Here is a 20225-nt window from a genome sequence, read left to right as displayed (position 1 = left end):
GGCAACCAGTTTTGTTTTGTTTATACACACCTTGTTCCCTCACTTCCCTCAGGTCTCTGTTCAAATGTCAGTATCCAATGAAGCCTTCCCCAACTAAACTGTATAAAATAGCACCATCCTCCCCAACTCAAGCCCTAGCAGTTCCAAGCCCCTCCCGTCTTTATTTTTCTCCAGGGCACTTAACACCATTGGACAATTTTTACTTGTGTATTTATTTTCTATCCTCTATACAAGGATACACATACCTGAGGGCAAGTTGTTGTTGTTTTTAATTAATTAATTTATTTTGGTGAAAATATACACAACAAAATATACACCATATCAACAATTTCTACATGTACGATTCAGTGACCACGGTTACATTCTTCAAGTTGTGTTACCTTTCTCAACAACATTTTCCAAACAATGTATCATCATTAACACAAAGGCTATGCCTCCGAGGCTTCTTATCTACCCTTTTTGTCAATCTGATCACATATCGATAACTCTTTGAAAGAGTATACTGTTTAATGTAGACATTCTTTGCTGTTTCGACTCAACTGTTGTTTGGTTCAAAGATGACTTCGGAGGATAGTTTGGTTCTAAGTTTAGAGATTTCCTCAGGATAGTAGTTTCTGGTTCCTCGGTGGCTCCAGAAAGTCTGAGTTCCATAAGAACGTGAAATTCTCTTCTGCGTTTTCCCAGAGGGCGGGAATTTTTGTCTGTTTAATTCATGCTGGATCCGCAGTACCTACTATGGTGCCTGACAATATAGTGAGTACTTTACATTGTCGTCTTGTGCTATCGAGTTGCTTCTGACTCATAATAACCCTATATGACAGAGTAGAACTGCCCCATAGAGTTTCCTGGCAGCAGTTTTTATGGGAGCAGATCACCAGGTCTTTTCTGCTGTGGAGCCGCTGGTGGGTTCGAACCTCTGACCTTTCAGTTAGCAGCTGAGCTCTTAACCATTGCACCACCAGGGCCCCTTAGGTACTTTATAAGTATGTGTAAATGTATACACTTTCAGAAATGGAATCACTCAGGGTGAACACTTTTGAAGAACCTGAGACCTATTGTCAAATCGCTTACAAAAAGATGGAAGCGAAGTGCACATTCACCACTAGTGGGCAGTTTATCATTATTCCCATTAAAAGTGAGGAAACGGAGGCCCAATGAGGGGAGAGATTTACCTGAAGTCACCCAGCTTGGTGGTGGTGGAACCCAGGACTCCTGACTCCCAGAAAAATCCCAGTGGGGACTCAGAATACTGTGGGAGGATCCAGGAGGGGTTTATGGAAAAAGGGGTTCTTTGGGGATTGGCATGGGTGGCGCAAATGAGTTGTGTTTGACTGCCAACCTAAAGGTTGGTGGTTCGAAACCACCCAGCAGCACTGTGGAAGAAATAACCTGGCCATCTGCTTCTGTTAAGATCACAGCCAAGAAAACCCTGTGAAGCAGCTCTACTCTGTCACACAGGGGGGTCACTGCCTTACCTAGGGCACGAGCCAGAGAGTTTGAAATGCATTCCGTGGTCACTGGGGAGCCAGAGAAGATTTTTGAGCACGGGGGTGAGAGGAGAGCTGAACCTTCCTGCTGTCTCTCCGTCTGTCTGTCTGCTGTCTTTCAGTTTCCATTTCTCTGTCCCTCTCCTTCTCTGGGTGTCTCTCAGCTGTCCCACATCATCCATATGGTCCGAAGAATCAGCTAAATCACGTTCCTTTTTCATGTTACACCCTGATAGCCATTAGGAAGTGGAGGAGGGAAGTGATGAGCCAAGACCCGAGGTCTCTCATCCTCCCCAGAACTTTGGCGCCCCTCATCCTGCCCCCAGAGGGCAGAGGAAACAAGACTTGCAGAGGCTATTGGGAAAGTAGGGGCCTCCTGCACCCCCACCCCCTCTTGGCCACCAACCTGGCAGCCTGGGGATTGACTCTGAGGCTGGCCTCCCCTCCCGACTGGGCCAAGCCTCAGGCCCTCACACTCCTTGGGCAGATTTGATTCTGCGTGCCTAGTACCAGTCAGTGCCAGTTGGCAGCTCTCTCCAGGGACTGAGGTGGCATGAATATGGGGGAGGGGAAGGAAGTGGGCAGGGGTCCGAGGAGAATAGGGATCGGGATCCCAGAAGGTGGTGGTCAGAAGCTGGGTGGCCAGCATGGGACTCCTATGGGAGGGAAAGGCTAGACAGAGGAGCCTAGGACTTCCACGGAGTAGAGGAGGTTTCAGACCCCCCACCTTTGCTCTACCGCCCCTAGCAGTCCCAACCCTCTCCTCACCACCCCACTTTCCCCTACACCCACTCCCTTAAGCTGCCCCCGGCTAATCTGCCTTGGTCCCTTTAAGAGCCGCCTGGGAACTGGGGCACCGGAGGGGGCTGGCAGGGTCCCCACCCCTCCCCTAGCCATGCCCGCCCCTGCTCTGCCCCCTGCCCGTTCCAGACGCTGCTGGAAGTCCTGGACGCCTGGGTTAGGGTCGCCACTGCTGGGCTGGGGTAAGGCTTGAAAGAGGTGGGGAAGGGGACCATGATCCCTGGGGTGGGATGGGGGGCAGGATGCCAGATCCCTGGGGCTGTAAGTGTGGAGTGTCTGTGTGCCAACTTCAATGGATAATGTAGGGGGCCCTGGCTGGGTGGCCCTCTCGTCTGGGACTGGGAGAAAGGCAGCTCCACAGAGGCGTAGCAAGGGTGGGCAGAAGGGGGCACTTGCCCCTGGCGTGAGTCCAAGGGAGCATCAGATAAGCCTCGGAATGACATTCCGAGGTGCCACAAATATGAAAGGCACCTGATTGAGGCAGCTGGCTGAGAGCGGGGGAAGGCGTTTCTGCTGATTCGGAGCTGCAATCAATGTCTATTCATCTTGAAACTTGGGGGAGGGGGCGCATCTTAGAGATTGCCCCCAGGCACTTATTATCCTCACCCGTTACCCTCACCCATTACCCTCACTAGCTCCTGCAGCTTCAGAGATCTTGAGTGGGTCTTAGTGGGCAGGATACCTGGGTCTCCTCCTCCTCCACCTCATTCCCCACCAAGACCTTCATCTGCTAAACTCCCTGGCCTTCCCGCAATCAAAGACACAGGGCCCGGACACCCCAGCTTCCTACAGATGAGGAAACTGAGGCTGGGCAAACCATAAGAAATGCAATTGTGTATACTGCAGTAGGAGCAATGGATATTAGGATGCGGAAAGGCTCTCCCTCCTCCTTCTCCATCCCCAAAACCCATTTGCCTTTGAGTGGATTGTGACTTACAGCGACCCTGTCGGACAGAGTAGCACTGCCCCATAGGGTTTCCAAGGCTTTACGGGAGCAGACTACCACATCTTTCTCCCCCAGAGCGGCTGGTGAGTTTGAACAACCGACTTTTCGGTTAGCAGCCTAGTGCTTTAACCACGGCGCCACCAGGGAACTGCAATCAGGGGGCCCAGGTGTCCAGCTCACCCAGCAAGTTCCTCATTGCAGCCACGGCCACCAGCCGGGACAGTCCTGCTTCCTCATTTGGACAACTTAACTAAGTCCTAGAAGTTTTGACCTCCATATCCCAATGCCAGGAGAGGTCCCCTGGAGGTTGGCTGGGTAACCCGACAGGAAGTAGAGCCACGGGAGACCTGTAGGCTCCCTCTACTTAATTCCCTTGGATTATTTCAGAATTGCAACCCCTTCCGATTCTGCCACAGAGACTGGGCTCAATTCCTCTCAAAGGGAAGGCAAGGGGGCAGGGACTCAAAGACATCCCCTGGGGGTGTGAAATCTTTCTGCAGTCCAATCTTTCCTGTTAGACTACTAGCTCAGTTTTCTCTAGTCCCTGCCATCTTGGTCCCAAATAATTTCCTTCCGGGCTACCACATGCCCTAGTCCTGGGGAAGAAGAACCCGAACAAGTAGGCATCTTCTGAATGCCCGTGCCCCAGGTGCTGAGGTGCATTGAAGCTCAGGAAGTAGCGGGGGCATGTGACTCTGCTCAGGGTCAGCTTCTGCTTTCAGCACATGCCACGCTCTCCTCGCCCCACCCCAGACGGAAATGCTTGCCCTCCACCCCAACCTAGACATAAAAGGGAACTAGACTTGGTTTGTGAAACACTTGGCCTTCGCTGACGCCAGCACACTCACTTCGTTCTTCCGAAACATACTATCACGGTAAGTCTGCAGAGAAGTCAAACGGCTCCCAGGTAGGCTAGGAAGCCATTATTTTACCTATGTGGATCAGAGAGGGCAAGTGTCCTGCCCAGGATCACACAGCATTCAGGCAGGCAGGCCGGGGACCCACAGCTCTTAATTCCCAGCTCCATGGTGCATTTTTCATAGTCCTTCTACAAGCTGAGAGAGGTTGGCCTGGAAGAGGCTTTTTCAACTCCTTTTACGAGTGAGGAAGCTGAGGCCCGGGGTGGAGGACAGGAGAGCTCTGGAAGATAAGGTTGCATAAAATCAGGACTGGGGGAAGGCATAAGGCCCCCCCTCAAAAGTCTCTACCAAGAACCTGCCTGCCTCTGCTCCCTCCCAGATGGGGAAGATCCCAGCTTGATCTTATCTCTTGTTTTTATCAGCATCTAGACCTTCAGAAGGCTACCTTCCACGCCTTCTCTTAAAGTACAGCCCTCCCCTCCCAATAGGTCTTACAAGGCGGTAGCAAAAGGAGGCTTCTGGAGGAGCTACCTTTTCGGGAAGATGGGAAGAAAAGGCAGAGATTGAACCTGCTGGTGTACTCCTTCCCGTGGAGGTCAGGATAATATGAACAGAAGGCTTCTTGGGCTTCTTGGCAGAGAGCTGGTCCCTTGGCTCATTTGCCTAGGTATTTGGGTGTTCATTTGTATCCTCACTGGCAAGCTCAATTTGCATGGGGCCAGGCTGGAATTCAGAGTCCTCAGGGATGGGGGAAGCCAGAGAAACTGGCCCTAAAGGGGAAATGGCCCCAGCTGATGCCCAGAACTTAGCTGGGGGGCGTCTGCAGGGTGGTGCCTGCCTGAAGGTGGAAAAGAGAGCCAGCAGCGAAGCGGGTGGGGGCTAGTGTGCCGCCTCGCCACCTCCCCCCACATCTGGAACCCTGCCTTTTCCACACGTGTGGATGCAGGAGACGCAGAAGGTGGGGCACAGGGGGACACGGGTAGGAGGAGGAAGAATATGGGGAGATTCTAGTCCCTCCCACTTAGAGATGCGGTCGCCATGGCGACTGAGGACCAGTGAGGTGGGATGGGGTTGGGGATGGGGGGCGGGGGTGTGGCAGGGACGGAGGCACTGGGAGACGGGAACGCCTGGCATTCCAGGGGGAGGGAAACGCGGCGGCACCCCAAGCTCCAGGTAAGGGAGCAAGAGAGCTGACAGTTCTGGAAGGAGGGGGCTGGCCATTGTCTGGCGCTGGCTCTGTCCTGAGGAGGGGGCAGACTGAGGGGGTCGGGCCATTGTGCGCGATACTCAGTTCAGGCTTCCAGCCCTAGTCAGACTGGAGGAGGGGACCTAGGAGGCTCTGGGTAAGGGGTTAAGGGGAATGGGCTGGGCGGGTGGCAAGAAGGTTAGGAGATCGCGGGGTGGGAAGAGGTGGGGGGATACTGGAGGAGCGGAGACTTGGTCTCTTACGCACAGCAGGCACTCAACACATAGAAGTTGATTTGATTTGCTTATGATCAGAAGAGGGGGCAGACGAGGGGCAGCGGAGCCAGGAAGCGGATGGTCCCCAGGACTGTGCTCTTCCGAGGGCTGTCCTGAGGCTGGGAGAAGGGCCCCCGGGACCGGACCTGCCGGGTCATTGGCGGAGCAGGAGTGGATCCAGGATCCCCTCCCTCACTGAGGCGTCCGTGCTCCGCGGGGTGGGAAGAGGCAGTAAAGCTCAGAGGTGACATAGGGTAGGGTAGGGGTGGGGAGCAACATCTCATCTCCCCTCCCACCTCCACCCCCACGGCTAGGTCTCTACTTGGGCTATGAAGACCGGCAGGAAGGGGCTACTGTTTGCTGTGGTCTAGGGACTGTGCGGGAGGAGTCCCCAGAGGAGGTGGATGTTGGCAGGGGGAGGATGAACTCACTATTGTTGTCATGGGGGAGTCCCTATGCTGGGCTCCAGGGCCTGGAGAGAAAGGGGCAGGGGAAACCCCAGACTGGGGCAATGAAGATGGTACAGCCCCTATGGCCTGGTCCATGGGCACCTGACCCTTTCCCCCACCACCCCACCTGACTCCTTCCCCCACCACCCCACCTGATGCCTTCCCCCATCACCCCACCTGACCCCTTCCCCACCACCGCACCTGATCTGCTCCTGACTCCAACTCTAGCCAAGTCACTTCCCCTCCTGGCCTTGGTTCCTCATTTGTCCAGTGAAGGAGGGGGTGGGACCCTGCCAGCTCTGACCTTCTTTGACCTGTGAGCAAGACCTGCTACATAATTTGCGGGGCCCAGTGCAAAATGAAAGTACAGGGCACCTTGTTCAAAAATGACTAAGACTTTCAAGGCTGCAACAGCAGAAGGTTAAACCAAGTGCTGGGCCCTCCCAAGCGCGGGGCCCTCCCGAGCGCGGGTTTCTGTGTGACTGCACGGGTCTGGCATCCATGAAGCAGCCACGGCTGTGGGCTCCACGAGCTGAAGCAAGAGAGAGAGACTTTGGGTCTGACTCCAGAGGCTGTTGTGTGCAGATGCCCTTCTTCCCCTTCAGGTTCTTCTGTGGAAGTTGACCAGGAGGTCCTTACAGTGGCAGGAGGATGGTCCCTGATGGCCTTCCTGTGGGGAGGTTTCTGTTCCCCCCAGTCAGGAGTCACCCCTAAAGATATTGTTTCTCAGGCCGGAGAAAATAGAGCCTATCACCAACCCCATACTCTCCTTCTCTACCCAGGTGGCTCAGAGCTGAGTTTCCTGGATTGCGGCAGGAAGTAGGACTGAGGGGTAGGACTCTAGACAGACGGCCTGGCTAAGAAGGGGTTATTTTGAGTGAGGCAGACCTGAATTTGATTTGGTTTCTAGTTGTGTGGCCCCCTGGAGCCTCCTTTTCCTTATCTGTAAAATGGTGTTATGATGGTACCTACCTTCTGAAATTGTTGAGAGGTCTAATACCTGATAGTGCAAACTCTTGATATTGGCTGGAGTGGCTAGGGAAGAGGAAGCCTGGGGCTGGGGAATTTCCTGGGGCCGGGGGAAGGAAGCATTGGGGACTGGGCCTCGGGTCTGCCATTTCCAGAGAGGCAGGGAACAGGGCATTGGGTGGGGAGACTGGGGCTGGAACTGCCTCCCTCCCCGCATCAGAACTCCTCCCAGGGACTCAGATCAGACAATCTGATGGAGAAGAGAGGCCCAGGGGCAGGGTGGGTCTTCAAATCCGGGCTAGGGGTTGGGGAGACTTGGTAGGCCAGAATTTCCCTTGATTCTGAGGGTCTGGGAGACTTTCTCTGGGTAGCTTGGCCCATGGCCTCCCAAGAAGGGAGATTCCCAAGGAGAAGGGACACTCTCTGCAACCCGCATCCAGGAGAGTCTGGAGCAGACTTATGCAAGTCTGGACAGAAACACCTGTCAGGAGGGGCTGGTCTCAGACTGACCAGAGAGATCGAGGGGTAATGAGAGCAGAGGGAGAGTGACGGAAGGCTGGGCAGGCTCTGAGGAGGATTCTAAGGAAGCCTGGCCTGTACCATCACGCCTGAAGGCTGGCACTGTAGCAGGAGAGGTGGCGGTTAAACTTCAGGAAAGCTTTCCTGACCAAGAGGAATGTGCGTTTAAGATGGAGGTGGCTTATTTATTGGAGTGGATTAGCCCTCGGATGTCTGCTCTTTAACCTACAGTCAGCTGACTGGGGCTGAGGGGGCAGGAAACTACCCACTTTATAGGCTGTGGAGCCCGTGGCGCCGGATGCCTCATTAACCCTGCATTACGAGGTCCCCCCACAGCCGGCTGGGAGGGGCCAGCAGCCACTTTTGGGGGTTGAGTGCTTCTGAAGCGTGTTGCAGAAGCCTGAGCTCAAATGGGAAATTTCCTGGGCCTCCCAGCTCAGGCTTAGGAGCATCCTGAGCCTGATGCTCCAAGAGCAATGTAGACTCCAGAGGGACCTCCTCAGTGAAGCCATGGGTAAGAGCCTGATGCAGCTGTTTTGTTTTTTAAAGACTATTGCCCAGCCAGATGTGGGAGGTATGAAGGTTGGACCACTGCAGGGACTTCCCAGTAGGTAGGAGTGGAGACCCCACCTTGTGGGTAAGTGAAAGAGGAAGAACCACTTTTGGGCTGGTTAGACTGGATGTGACGTGATAGAGAGCTAGAGAATGACCGAAGTGACCCAGAAGGGCCTTCTAAACTTTCTGGGTAGATGGAAGCAAGGAGGAGGAAAAAAGAAAGAGGTGTGTCTCCTGAGAGGTGGTGGAGCCTCTTTTTCTACTCTCCCAATCCACCAACTTCCGCCCAAGCCAGGGATCTGTCACAACTCGAGAGGTGGAAATTCTGGTTTCCCTGGCCCAGAGCTCAGTGCTAGCTTCGGACTATGGGCACCTGGGGGGCCGCACTACCCGTCCAGCCAGGCTGAGCCTGCCATCCTCTGCCTGCTGGGGCCTGGGAACCCCCTCCTTCCTTCTCCTGGATGGCATCCCTGCCCGAGAATCTGGACACCTGGGTCCTACACTCTGGCTGGCTTAAGGGTATGTGAGATGGGCAGCTTGGGGCTGGCAGTCTTGAGGGAGGATTATGCAGAGCCCAGGGAAACAGACGTCAGGAGCACCAAGACAATCAAGGGGCGGGGGGCTGCAGAGACTGGGGGTCAGCCAGCCAGCCACCCCTGCTCAGGGCCACTCCTGGATAGTGCTGATAGGCAGCCTATCGGGACGAACTCTCATTGCCTCCCTGGAAGAAGAGGGCCAGGTAGGCCTGAGTGTCAGACACCCCCAAGCCCAGCTGGGGCTGGGGGAGTGGTCACAGCAGGCCGACTCTGACCAGGTCTGCCTGCCTGGGTCATCAGAGGACAGTGGGGACCATCAGGCACAGAGTGTCAACAGATCTCAAAGTGGCGGGAGAGTAAGGTCTGAGGAATGCGTGCTTTGTGTTTTTGTTTTTTAATAATATTTTATTGAGTTTTTGGTGAAAGTTGACACAGCAAGTTAGGTTCCCATTTGACAATTTCCACACAAATTGTTCAGTGATATTAGTGACATTTATCACAATGTATCAACATTCTCTTTGGGTTTAGTGTTTTTCCTTTCCAGTACTCTAGTTTCCCTGCCCCCTTCTCTTCTCATCTTTGTTTTCGAGTAATTGTTGACCTTTTGGTCTCGTACTGATGGTTTTTAAGTTGGGCGCCGATCTTATGGGTAATATTCATTATTCTGTGTACCACTGTGCTATTTCGCTCAAAGGTGATCTCAGGAGATAGGCTGGGTTCTAGGTTTAAAGGTTGTCTCAGGGAGATAGTCTCAGGGAGTCCTCTGTTCTCTACTGTTCAGTTTGTCTGACTTTAGAATTTTTTTTTTTAAATAAAAATTTGAGTTCTTACAAAACCATTCCTGAAGCCAACTCTTCAGACAAAGATTAGACTGGACTATAAAATGATACTCGTGAAAAGTGTGCTTCTTAATTCAAGTAGATACATGAGACTAAATGGGCAGCTCCTGTCCAGAGGCAAGATGAGAAAGGCAGAAAGGGACAGGAGCTGGTTGAATGGACACGGGAAATCCGGGGTGGAAAGGAGGAGAGAGGTGTCACTTTATAGAGAGAACAACTAGGATCACAGAACAATGTGTGTATAAATTTTTGTATGAGAAACTAACTTGAGCTGTAAACTTTCACTTAAAGCACAATTGAAAACAAAAGTGAGTTCTGCTCCATATTTTTCTCCCATTCTATCTAGGACCAACAGTTGCGACCCCAGTTAGAACGGTCAGTGATAGTAGCCAGGCACCATCTAGTTCTTCTGGTCTCAGGGTAGATGAGGTTGTGGCTTGTGTGGCCTTGTTTCTTCTCTGCACATTTGGTTACCTTCTCACTGTTTTGCTCCTGGCGAGCAGAGACCTGTAGTTGTGTCTTAGATGGCTGCTGGCAAGCTTTTAAGACTCCAGATGCTACTCAGCTACTCAGAACGTGTGCTTTGGGTGCAGGAATCTGCTTCCCAGAAATTCCCTCCCTGGGGCCCAGCAATAGCTTTTGGGCCCTGGACTATGGGAGGAAGGAGGGCAAAGGTTAGACAGTAAGAAGGACCTCCCTGAGGAAAGGGCTAGAAAAGGCAGAGCAGGGATATTAGTGAAAGGAGGCCAGAAGAGCCAGGACATGGGACAGCTGGGTTCCAACCCAGAGGGGAGAGTGAGGCAACAGGCTGCGTCCTGTGAGGGTGGTGGAAGTGAGATTCTCTGAGGGCTCTCCCAGAGGGGGAAACCACCCCTTAGGACTCCCCACTCCATTCACACTTCTGCTACCGGGGGCTTTCTGATTGGTCTTGAGGGGGATGTGGTGAAGCTAGCTAACCCTGAGAGTGTCTGGGCACCTGTTTCCCCAGAGCCAGCTGGTGACTCCCTCTGATTGAGCATGGCCCTGCCAGCCCTGGGCCTGGACCTCCGGAGCCTCCTGGGCCTTCTCCTCTTCCAGCTAATGCTGCTGCTGCTGCCGCCACCAACCGCAGGGAGTGGTGGGCAGGGGCCCGTGCCCAGGGTCAGATACTCCGCAGGTAAGTGTCTGATGTGGGGGAAGTGTGGCGGGGATGGCAGCACAGAGCTGGGGAGAGTGGAGGAAGGAGAGAGGAGAGGGCTGTGGAGGAATGGAAGAAGAGGGAGAAAAATGGACATGGAGAAACAGAGACACAGAGATATGCCAGGGGAGAAACAAGGGCCTCGGAAAAGGAGACAGCCAGAAACAAAAACTCAGACTGGAAAGAGCAGACGATAAAACTCAGTCGGGCCAAAGACTGAGGAAAGGGAAGAGAGGGGGCCGGGAGGCCAGGGGCACTGCTCCTTCCGGTTCTGCAAAGTTAGTGGATTTTCTTTCTCTCTTTAAATATCACGGCCACCAGCTGGGCACCTTAAACCTCTAACCTCTCTCACACCTCGGGGTGCCCCCAAAGCTAAGGCTCAAGCGAGGAGACCATCTGTGGACCTGGTGACCATGCCAGGCCCATGCCAACCACAAAGACCATGCTGGGAGGCTCCAGCGCCATGGACACGTGGCACCGACCTCCTCACCAGGAATACCAGCACCGAGGATGGCGCGGCTGGGGAGTAGGCCCAGGAGCCCTCTAGGCACAGCTTGGCTGGTCTCCTGTGGAGGCTGTGGGGCTGCTGGCCCTCTCAGCTCCAGGAAGAATATTCCAAGAAGAACATGGACCCTGTCAGAGTTGTAGGGGCAGGGTCTCTGGGCACGGTCTCTTTAGCATCTTTCTAAGGCAAGCTGGTGAAGAAAGCGCATGTTGCCCATTGATGGAGAGGCGTCCTTCATGTTACGTAGTGGGATAGAAACAAGGACCAGGCTCAGCCCCTGACCCCAAGGTGTTCACATTTCAGAGGGGGAGGCAGGTGAGCAATCAGACAGTCTTGCTACGGGGTGATTAGCACAGTAACTCAGAGGTTTGTAAGGTTCTCGGGGAGGCCTGGCCTCCTCCAGCAGACTCCCCTCTCTGAGGCCGGCCCTTCCAGTACCATACCACATATTATTCCCAGACTTCTCCTCTTCTGGGTCCTGAGATTCCTTGAGTCCCCAAAAGGAACAATTAGCTAGTCAGTCCACTAACTAATGCAAAAGTGCGAAGTGCTAATGAGAGGGGGTTTGAGGCGTTACTTCCCCCTTGCTGATGTGCCGGTGGTGGGCCAGGAATACACACACACACACACCACCATCACCGCCATCACCATCACATCAAGATAATGGAAACAACACACAAACTCCAGAAGATAACTGGGATCTTCTAAAAATTAAACACTTGTGCTCATCAAAAGACTTCACCAAAAGAGTGAAAAGAGAACTTACAGACTGGGAAAAAAGTTTTGGACAGTACAAGTCAGACAAAGGTCTAATCTCTAAAATCTGCAAGAAAATCCCGTACCTCTACAACAAAAAGACAAATAATCCAATTAAAAAATGGGCAAAGGAAATGAACAGACACTTCACCAAAGAAGACATTCAAGGAGCTAACAGACAAATGAGGAAATGCTCGCAATCACCAGCCATGAGAGAAATGCAAATTAAAACCACAATGAGATACCATCTCACCCCAGCATTACTGGCACGAATCGAAAACACTGGAAATAACAAATGTTGGAGGGGCTGCAGGGAGATTGGAACTCTTATGCACTGCTGGTGGGAATGCAAAATGATACAACCGTTTTGGAAAATGATATGGCCCTTCCTTAGAAAGCTAGAAATAGACATACCATTCGATCCAGCAATCCCACTCCTAGGAATATATTCTAGAGAAATAAGGGCTGTCACATGAATAGACATATGCACACCCATGTTCATTGCAGCACTGTTCACAATAGCAAAACGATGGAAACAACCTAGATGCCCATCAACAAATGAATGGATAAACAAACTATGGTACATACGCACAATGGAATACTATGAAACGAGAAAGAACAAAGATGAATCTGTGAAGCATCTCATAACATGGATGAAACTGGAGGACATTATGCTGAGTGAAATAAGTCAATCACAAAAGGACAGATATTGTATGAGACTTCTATTGTAAAAACTCATGAAAAGGTTTACACACAAAAAGAAACAATCTTTGTTGGTTACTAGGGATGGGAGGGGTAGGGTTGGGTAATACTAAATAGGCAATCGATAAGCGGTATCTTTGGTGAAGGGTGAGACAGTACACAATACTGGGGAAGCCAGCACAATTTGTTCAAGGAAAAGTCATGGGAACTCCATAGACACATCCAAACTCCCTGAGGGACTGAATTGCTGGGCGGAGGGCTTTGGGGACCATGGTCTCGGGGAACGTCTAGCTCAACTGGATAACACAGTTTATAAAGAAAATGTTCTACATTCTACCTTGGTGAGTAGCGTCTGGGGTCTTAAAATCCTGTGAGCAGCCATCTAAGATACTCCACTGGTCTCACCCCTTCGGGAGCAAGGGAGAATGAAGAGGACAGGATACAAGGAAAAGATTAGTCCAAAGGACTAATGGACCACAACTACCATGGCCTCCACCAGACTGAGTCCAGTACAGCTAGGTAGGGCCTGACTACCACCACTGACTGCTCTGACAGGGATCACAACAGAGGGTCCCAGACAGAGCTGGAGAAAAATGTAGAACAAAATTCTAACTCACAAAAGAAGACCAGACTTACTGGCCTGACAGAGACTGGAGAAACCCCGAGAGTATGGCCCCTGGACACCGTTTTAGCTCAGTAATGAAGTCACTCCCCAGGTTCACCGTTCAGCCAAAGATTAGGCAGCCCCATAAAACAAAATGAGACTAATGGGGCACAACAGTCCAGGGACAAGGACTAGAAGGCAGGAGGGGACAGGGAAGCTGGTGATAGGGAATCCAAGTTTGAGAAGGGACGGAGTCGACAGGTCGTGGGGTTGTTATCCATTGTCATAAAACAATATGTGTACTGTTTAATGAGAAACTACTTATTCTGTGAACCTTCATCTAAAGTACAATTAAAAAAAGAAAAAAGATAATGGAGATGGCCTAGGTGAGCCTCCTGCAACCCCTTCACCTCCCCTGCCCAGGAGACATCTTCATGTCCACAGGGACCACTGAGGAAAATGCTTCCTTTTTGTCCCACCTACGACAGTGATTCCAGTGGTGGAAATTTCCTACAACAGAGGAGGGGAAGGAAGTGGGGGGAGGTGGTGGCGGTGAGAGGGACCTCCAAAACCAGCTACTCTGATGCACAGTCCTGACTGTGTCTGGCTTTCCTGCCTGTGGCTGCCAACATCCTCCTGCCTTTCTGTCTGCCTGTCGCTCCCCTTGCTAGTGGGAACAAGGTGTCCTCCCCTACCGCAGCCCCCAGGCCTGGAAGGATGTCCCCTGGGTCTCACTCTGTTTCCTGTCCCTTTGTGTGTCTCCTGGGTGCTGGCCACCCGTCCCCAGCCCCAGGCTGTCATTTCTGAATCTCTGGCTGCCTCTCCTCTGTGCGCTCTGCACACAAAGCTCCTGTGGCTGCCAGGAGGGCGGGGTGGAGGGGGAGCTGCTGGTGGAGAAGAGTGGGTCTGACTGCCAAGGCCTGGGGAGCACACTGCCAATCCACCCCTTCCCCCACTTCTAACTCAGGGATCGGCTGCCTGCCTGCTACTCCTCACCACTCACTCCTTCTCACCACCTTTCCACAGGGGATGGACGCAGGGTGCTGAGCCGCTTCCAGCAGAAGGACCTCCAGGATTTTGACATTCTGCTCCTGAGTGATGATGGAAACACTCTCTACGTGGGGGCTCGAGAGGCTATTCTGGCCTTGAATATCCAAGATCCGGGGGTCCCAAGGCTGCTCAACATGGTGAGGAGGCCAAGGATAAAGGGGTGGGGGGCTGGGAGTGAGGAGGGGACCAGCAGCTGCTTTGAGCCTGGGCTGTTTATGGATGACTAACTGCCCAGTTGCTACCCATGTAATGGACAAGAAATATTATGATGACTCTCATCGGCATCAGGATAACTGATTGAATCTTATTCATTGCCAAAATGGCTGGTATGGAAATCACGGACATATGAAATAAACATTGATTTAAATTATATCAATGATTTGATATTCACTCACCGACAGAAATCACTGAAGCTTCTGTGTGGTAGTCACTCTACTGATGGAAACAAAATGAGGGAGAGAGGGGAAAAAGGAAGGGAATAAGCGCTAGCAATTACTGATCACTTCTGTGGTTTATTTCTCAACGTATGTTCTGAATAGTCTGCCTGAATAGAATCACACCGATGTGGTTAAAAATGCAGATTCTGAGATGTGACCCGAGAAATGGTACTTTTCACAATTTCCCCAGGAAACGTGTGGGTTGACAATTGCTGCTGTGTACAGCATGTACTTCCTTACATGTTTAATATGTGCCACCTCGCTGTGTCTTCCAGCAGCCTGTGCACTTGACCAAGATCACGTAACCAGTGAGTGGCCAAGCCTAGATGTAAACTCAAGTCTGATTCCAGAGGCCGTGTTCTACCATGGAGTTAGGGACTAATGAACATCAGTATCCTGACAGTAAAAGCCATAGTCACAGACTGATATTATTACAGCCCATCAACCTGTCACTAACCGCCATACCTGCTGGTGGTTTCACACCAGAGCCAAGGAGGGGATGGGAAGCCAGAGCTAAAGCTAAAGACCTCATCTCCTTTTATCTCCTCCCCCCAATTCTCTGCTTCAGATACCCTGGCCAGCCAGTGACCAGAAAAAGACTCAATGTGCCCTTAAGAGGCAGAACTATGAGGTAAGTGGAGGTGGGGGTAGGAGAGCTCTGGGTGGGGAACCCTGGGGTCCAGACCATCACTGGGAAGACCTCAGGTTGGGCAGGCAGGGCAGTGGAGAGGGATTGTTTGCATGATTATCTGTCTTGATTATGTTCTATAAAGATGCACAGGGACTGCCCCAGCATTGCCCAGCCCTTCTCCCCACTAGAAAGCGAGGGAGCAGACTCTGGGGGCCCGGGACTCTGGGGCAAGTAGCAACTGGCTCTGACTCCTCTGTCTCCTCCAGACCGAGTGTTTCAACTTCATCCGTGTCCTGGTCTCTTTCAATGCCACCCATCTCTACGCCTGTGGCACCTTTGCCTTCAGCCCTGCGTGTACTTTCATTGTGAGTTATGTGGCACCCAGCTCTCAGGCCCCCAAACCTCTCTCCTCACATCTATGCTCAGTTCATCCTCTGTAGCGCTAGAAAACTCTGGTCTTCCAGGCACGAGATCCTCGTGTATTTCCTGGCTCCAGACCATTTTCCCTCTATGTATGTCCCTTTCCCTTCCCCCCTCAAGCCCCTGATTTCCCAGACATGAGACTCTGGCGTTCTGGTCCCCCAGCCTCTCCCCCCCTCTAGGAACTCAAAAATTCCAACCTGATGCCCATTTTGGAGGACAATGTCGTAGAGGGGAAAGGCCAAAGCCCCTTCAACCCAGCCCACAAGCACACAGCTGTCTTGGTGGGTGAGTATCAGGTTCTGTGGTCCATCCCAACATCTGCCTTTCTGGGTCACTTTGTGAAATATAGAATCGGACAGTTTCCTGAAAGGCAAGGGACAGAGGGAGGGGAGGCCAGGAGCCTCAGAGCACAAGATAAGAGGAAGAATCAGACACCCCAAACACCAGCTTCTGCTGGAACTGCCACAAAAGAGGTGGAGAGATGGATGGGAAGACAGACACAGAGGTGGAAGGGTCTCAGGCAGAGCAGAGGCCTGAGATTCAATCATTTGTTCAACAATTATGCACCGTGCGAGCATCTCCTCTGGTGCCCGAGGCATCGTGCTAGGAATCACAGGGATTACAAAGAAGAAATCGTGGTCCTGTGCCCTCCCAGATACAAACCATTCATTACAGGCTTCCCACCCTGGCTTCCTGGAGGAGGTGGCCTTTGGTTTTTGAGTGGGAACTTGAAGGATAGGTAGGTAGATGGGCAGAGAAGGTGTTCCAGAAAGAGTAAGGGAGGACCCAAGGTGTGGAAGCAGAAAACACAGCCACCTTTGGGGAACAATGAGTGATTCTATTTGGCAAGGGGTTCAGCTGTGTGTGCAAGGAAGGAGCCAGAGAAAGGCTGGAAAAATGCCAAAGCACAGAAGGTCACACAGGTTGGCCATTCTCTGTGGGCAGAGGGACCTAAGAAGTGTGCTCAGTAGGGGTGTGTGAGCTGGGGCTCAGGAAAGTGTAGACAGAAAGAAGAGGGCCAGAGACTGATGTGGATGCTGGTCCAGTCAGAGGCAGGTCTGAGGCCCTTAGGAGAGCCCTTTTGCTGATAAGTCTCTCCTTATCCCCCTAGATGGCATGCTGTATTCTGGCACCATGAACAACTTCCTGGGCAGTGAGCCTATCCTGATACGCACGCTGGGCCAGCCTGTCCTCAAGACCGACACATTCCTCAGCTGGCTGCATCGTAAGACCATGACCCCCACCCAGCACAGGTTCAGGCCTCCTTCCTGGAGCCCCGGAGCACTGGCATTGTGAATTTCTATTAACTCATTCTGCTGTCTTTGTTGAGGGCATACTATGTGCGGGGCAGTAGTTAGGTGCTAGGGACACAGCAGGAGAGAAGACAAAGCCCCGTCCCCGCTCCCCCACCCCCCGCCTGCATGAAGCTTCCATCCTATCTAAATAAATTAAAGAATTTCCAGCCGCCTCCCAACCCCACCCCGACCAGCTGCAGGAGCCCAGACATCCTGTTTCTTGGCCTTCAGAGCCAACGCCAGTGTTTTCACCAAGGGGACCCCCAGGCAGTCAGGTGCTCAGTTTCTAAGCCCCTCTGCCCTGCCCCTGCAGCGGACGCCTCCTTCGTAGCAGCCATTCCTTCAACCCAGGTCGTCTACTTCTTCTTCGAGGAGACGGCCAGCGAGATTGACTTCTTCGAGAAGGTCTACACGTCCCGGGTGGCCCAAGTTTGCAAGGTTTGCGGCTGGGGGCGGGAGGCGGCAGTGGAGGAGCCAATGGGGAGATGGCAGAGGCGGGGAGAGGGGGCACAGTGAGCTGCAGTCTCTTCCCTGACTCCGCCTGCACCCCCAGAACGACGTGGGCGGTGAGAAGCTGCTGCAGAGGAAGTGGACCACCTTCATGAAGGCCCAACTGCTCTGCGCCCAGCCCGGGCAGCTGCCCTTCAACATCATCCGTCACGCAGTCCTGCTGCCTGACAGTTCCTCTGCAGGTTCCCACGTCTACGCGGTCTTCACCTCCCAGTGGTGAGCAGCGGGGCGGGAGTGTGGGGGGCTGGCTCCCGAAGCGAAGCAGGAACTGACATGATCTGAGCACCTACGCTGCTCTTTTAAATGGGAAGGCATTTGATAGTCATCATCTCCCAGGAATTTCACTCATGCCCTTCATGTAGATGGGAAAATAAAGCTCACAGAGGTTCTTACCGATTTATATCCTGCCCAGTCCAAAAGGGATGGGAGGCAGCTTACAAAAAGCTAACATTAAAATAAAATAAACTAGATTAAAAAATGGGAATAACAGAAGAATAAGAGCCGCCAGGGTTAGGATCAGCACATTACAAATGCTTGTCAGAAGGTGTTGTACAGTTCCTGGATGCTGGCCACAAATTTAGCTCTAAGCTTCCTAATGGCCAGGGCAAAGAGGGAAACACCATCAGCCTCATTAAGATAAAAATGAAACCATTGCTTGGAGGCTGAGAAAGGTTAACTGATTTGCCCAAAGTCCTACAGGTGGGCTCTGGCCCCACAGTGTATAGGTACCTGCTGACAATATCTCTGGTACCACGATTGTAAGTGGGGTCTGGTACTAAACACTTCCAGAACTGAAAACCTGGTGTGTGCCACAGGCAGGTTAAAGAGAGTGAGAGACAGATGTTCCGTCTCCAAAGACCAGTGCTGAAGGAATAGAAACAGTCCAGTAGTCCTGGGTCCATTCTCCACACCAGGAATCCATGGAGCCCAAACAAGGGAGCCAGGCCACAGCTGGTCACACTGCCGCCCCTGCACTGGCTGCAGCCCAGCCTGGGCAGGACAGGCAGGAGCTACCCCAGGGCCTGAGCGCCAGTTAATTCTCATTAAGGATTACTACACTTTAGGTCTTAAGATGGGCCTAGAGTCAGGGCCAGAGCTCTCTAGCCCTTATAACCACAGCATGGGGTGGCAGAAGCAGCTGGAGGTTGGCCCAGTCGACCCCATTTCTGCCCTTCTGTGGTTTCTCCCTCAGGGTGGGCCAGGGCTGGAGGGGCAGATTCCTTGCTGTGGCAGAGGAGACCACAATGTCCCCTCCGCTGTCTCCAGGCAGATGGGTGAGAGCAAGAGCTCTGCGGTCTGTGCCTTCTCTCTCATGGACATCGAGAATGTCTTTAAGGGGAAATACAAGGAGCTGAACAAACAGACTTCACACTGGACCACTTACCTGGGCCCTGAGCCCGACCCCCAGCCGGGCAGCGTGAGTACCACCCCCTACTCTGAGCAAAGCCCATACACATAGACACACACATTTGTACGCTGAAAAGTACCTATAGTCAATGCTCAATAAATGTCATGTCTGCTCAGAAATACACCTGGTCCAGCTGTCCACAGGTGTCCGACCCCATTCTACATAGCGCAGTCACCAGGGCCACCCCCTCCCTGCAGGCTGTACCTGGGGGTATCACTGAGGAAACAGGGAGCACGGGCTGTATGTCAAGCACCATCCTGGGCATCTTCACCTGCGTGCGTTGCTTTTTTTTTTAATCGGATTGTATATGTACATAAAAAAATCAAATGGATCTACAGGGTTGGTTACAAAAAACAGTCCAGTGCCCAATCCCTCACTTTCCCTCTCTAGAGACTACCACCTTCAACTCTTTTAGCTGATTTTTCTCTCCAGATGTCTAAATAACATGGTTTTATTGGTACTACTTGATGGTTTCGTTTTAGGCAATATGTATTCTGGAAGGTGAGGCTTTAGCTGTCTTCCCAACACCACTACCCCCCTCACCACGTAGTGTTGTGCTGGATCTGGCTTGCAGGAATTAGCAAGAGCTGATTTTGTGTATCTCTTTTCAAATTCAGTGTTCAATAACATTACGTTGGTAGCTTGAAATCAGCTAAGATGGGAGTATTTATACCAGGGAAATCACCAAACATTATAAATCAGGGCTCCCCACCCCCACCCCGGGGGAGCCAGTTTACCAGCAGACCACTGCACACAACCTCAATCTCCCAATGTAGTTTTATAATAGTTCTGGTTAGATAAATATTTACACTCTGACTCTTCTTATTCACAGTCAAGCAGGTATTAAACCATGATTACTTTTCCTTTTGCATAATTTTTTGTTTGCCCTGCCTGGGGTTAGTAATTATCTTGACTTCTTGGTTTGCTTTGGTTTTAAACTCTTGGCTCTAATTCAACCCCATACTCTTCCTCAGTTGTCTGAATGACTTCTGAAGTCAGCCTCATCAGGTCATCTTAACAATTTCATCTTCCATCTTCCTAGAGAGCCTTCCTATCTGCTCCAGTTTAGACTGGAGGCCCTCTACATCCAGGGCACAGCTGCCAACCTGGAATCTCCCTTCAGGTCATCCTGGGGATTTCCCTTTGCCTTTCTCCTGTGACGGATCTTGTGTTTCTTAGATCCCGTGGCTTCCTCTTTTTTTTTTTTTATCGTATTTTAAGTGAAAGTTTACAATTCAAGTTAGCCTCTCATACAAAAATTTATACATACATTGTTACGTGACCCTAATTGCTCTCCCGACACTG

The 20225-nt window shown here is 52.0% G+C and overlaps 1 protein-coding gene across 1 annotated transcript in view; it reads left to right on the top strand.

The window, feature by feature from the left end:
• The first annotated feature begins 3536 nt into the window (after nt 1–3536).
• SEMA4A (semaphorin 4A) overlaps nt 3537–20225 on the top strand; it is a 33910-nt gene continuing 17221 nt past the window's right edge. The window contains exons 1-10 of the mRNA XM_023742600.1: nt 3537–4109; nt 10411–10578; nt 14193–14353; nt 15222–15284; nt 15551–15649; nt 15887–15992; nt 16819–16932; nt 17316–17440; nt 17556–17728; nt 18779–18963. Coding sequence (XP_023598368.1) covers nt 10440–10578; nt 14193–14353; nt 15222–15284; nt 15551–15649; nt 15887–15992; nt 16819–16932; nt 17316–17440; nt 17556–17728; nt 18779–18963 — 1165 coding nt within the window. The 5' untranslated portion in view covers nt 3537–4109; nt 10411–10439. The remainder of the gene's footprint in view (nt 4110–10410; nt 10579–14192; nt 14354–15221; nt 15285–15550; nt 15650–15886; nt 15993–16818; nt 16933–17315; nt 17441–17555; nt 17729–18778; nt 18964–20225) is intronic.

The sequence above is a fragment of the Trichechus manatus genome, unplaced genomic scaffold (genome assembly GCF_000243295.1).
Source record: "Trichechus manatus latirostris isolate Lorelei unplaced genomic scaffold, TriManLat1.0 scaffold00213, whole genome shotgun sequence".
NCBI classification, from domain to species: Eukaryota; Metazoa; Chordata; class Mammalia; order Sirenia; family Trichechidae; genus Trichechus; species Trichechus manatus.
This window is presented reverse-complemented; position numbering and strand designations above follow the sequence as displayed.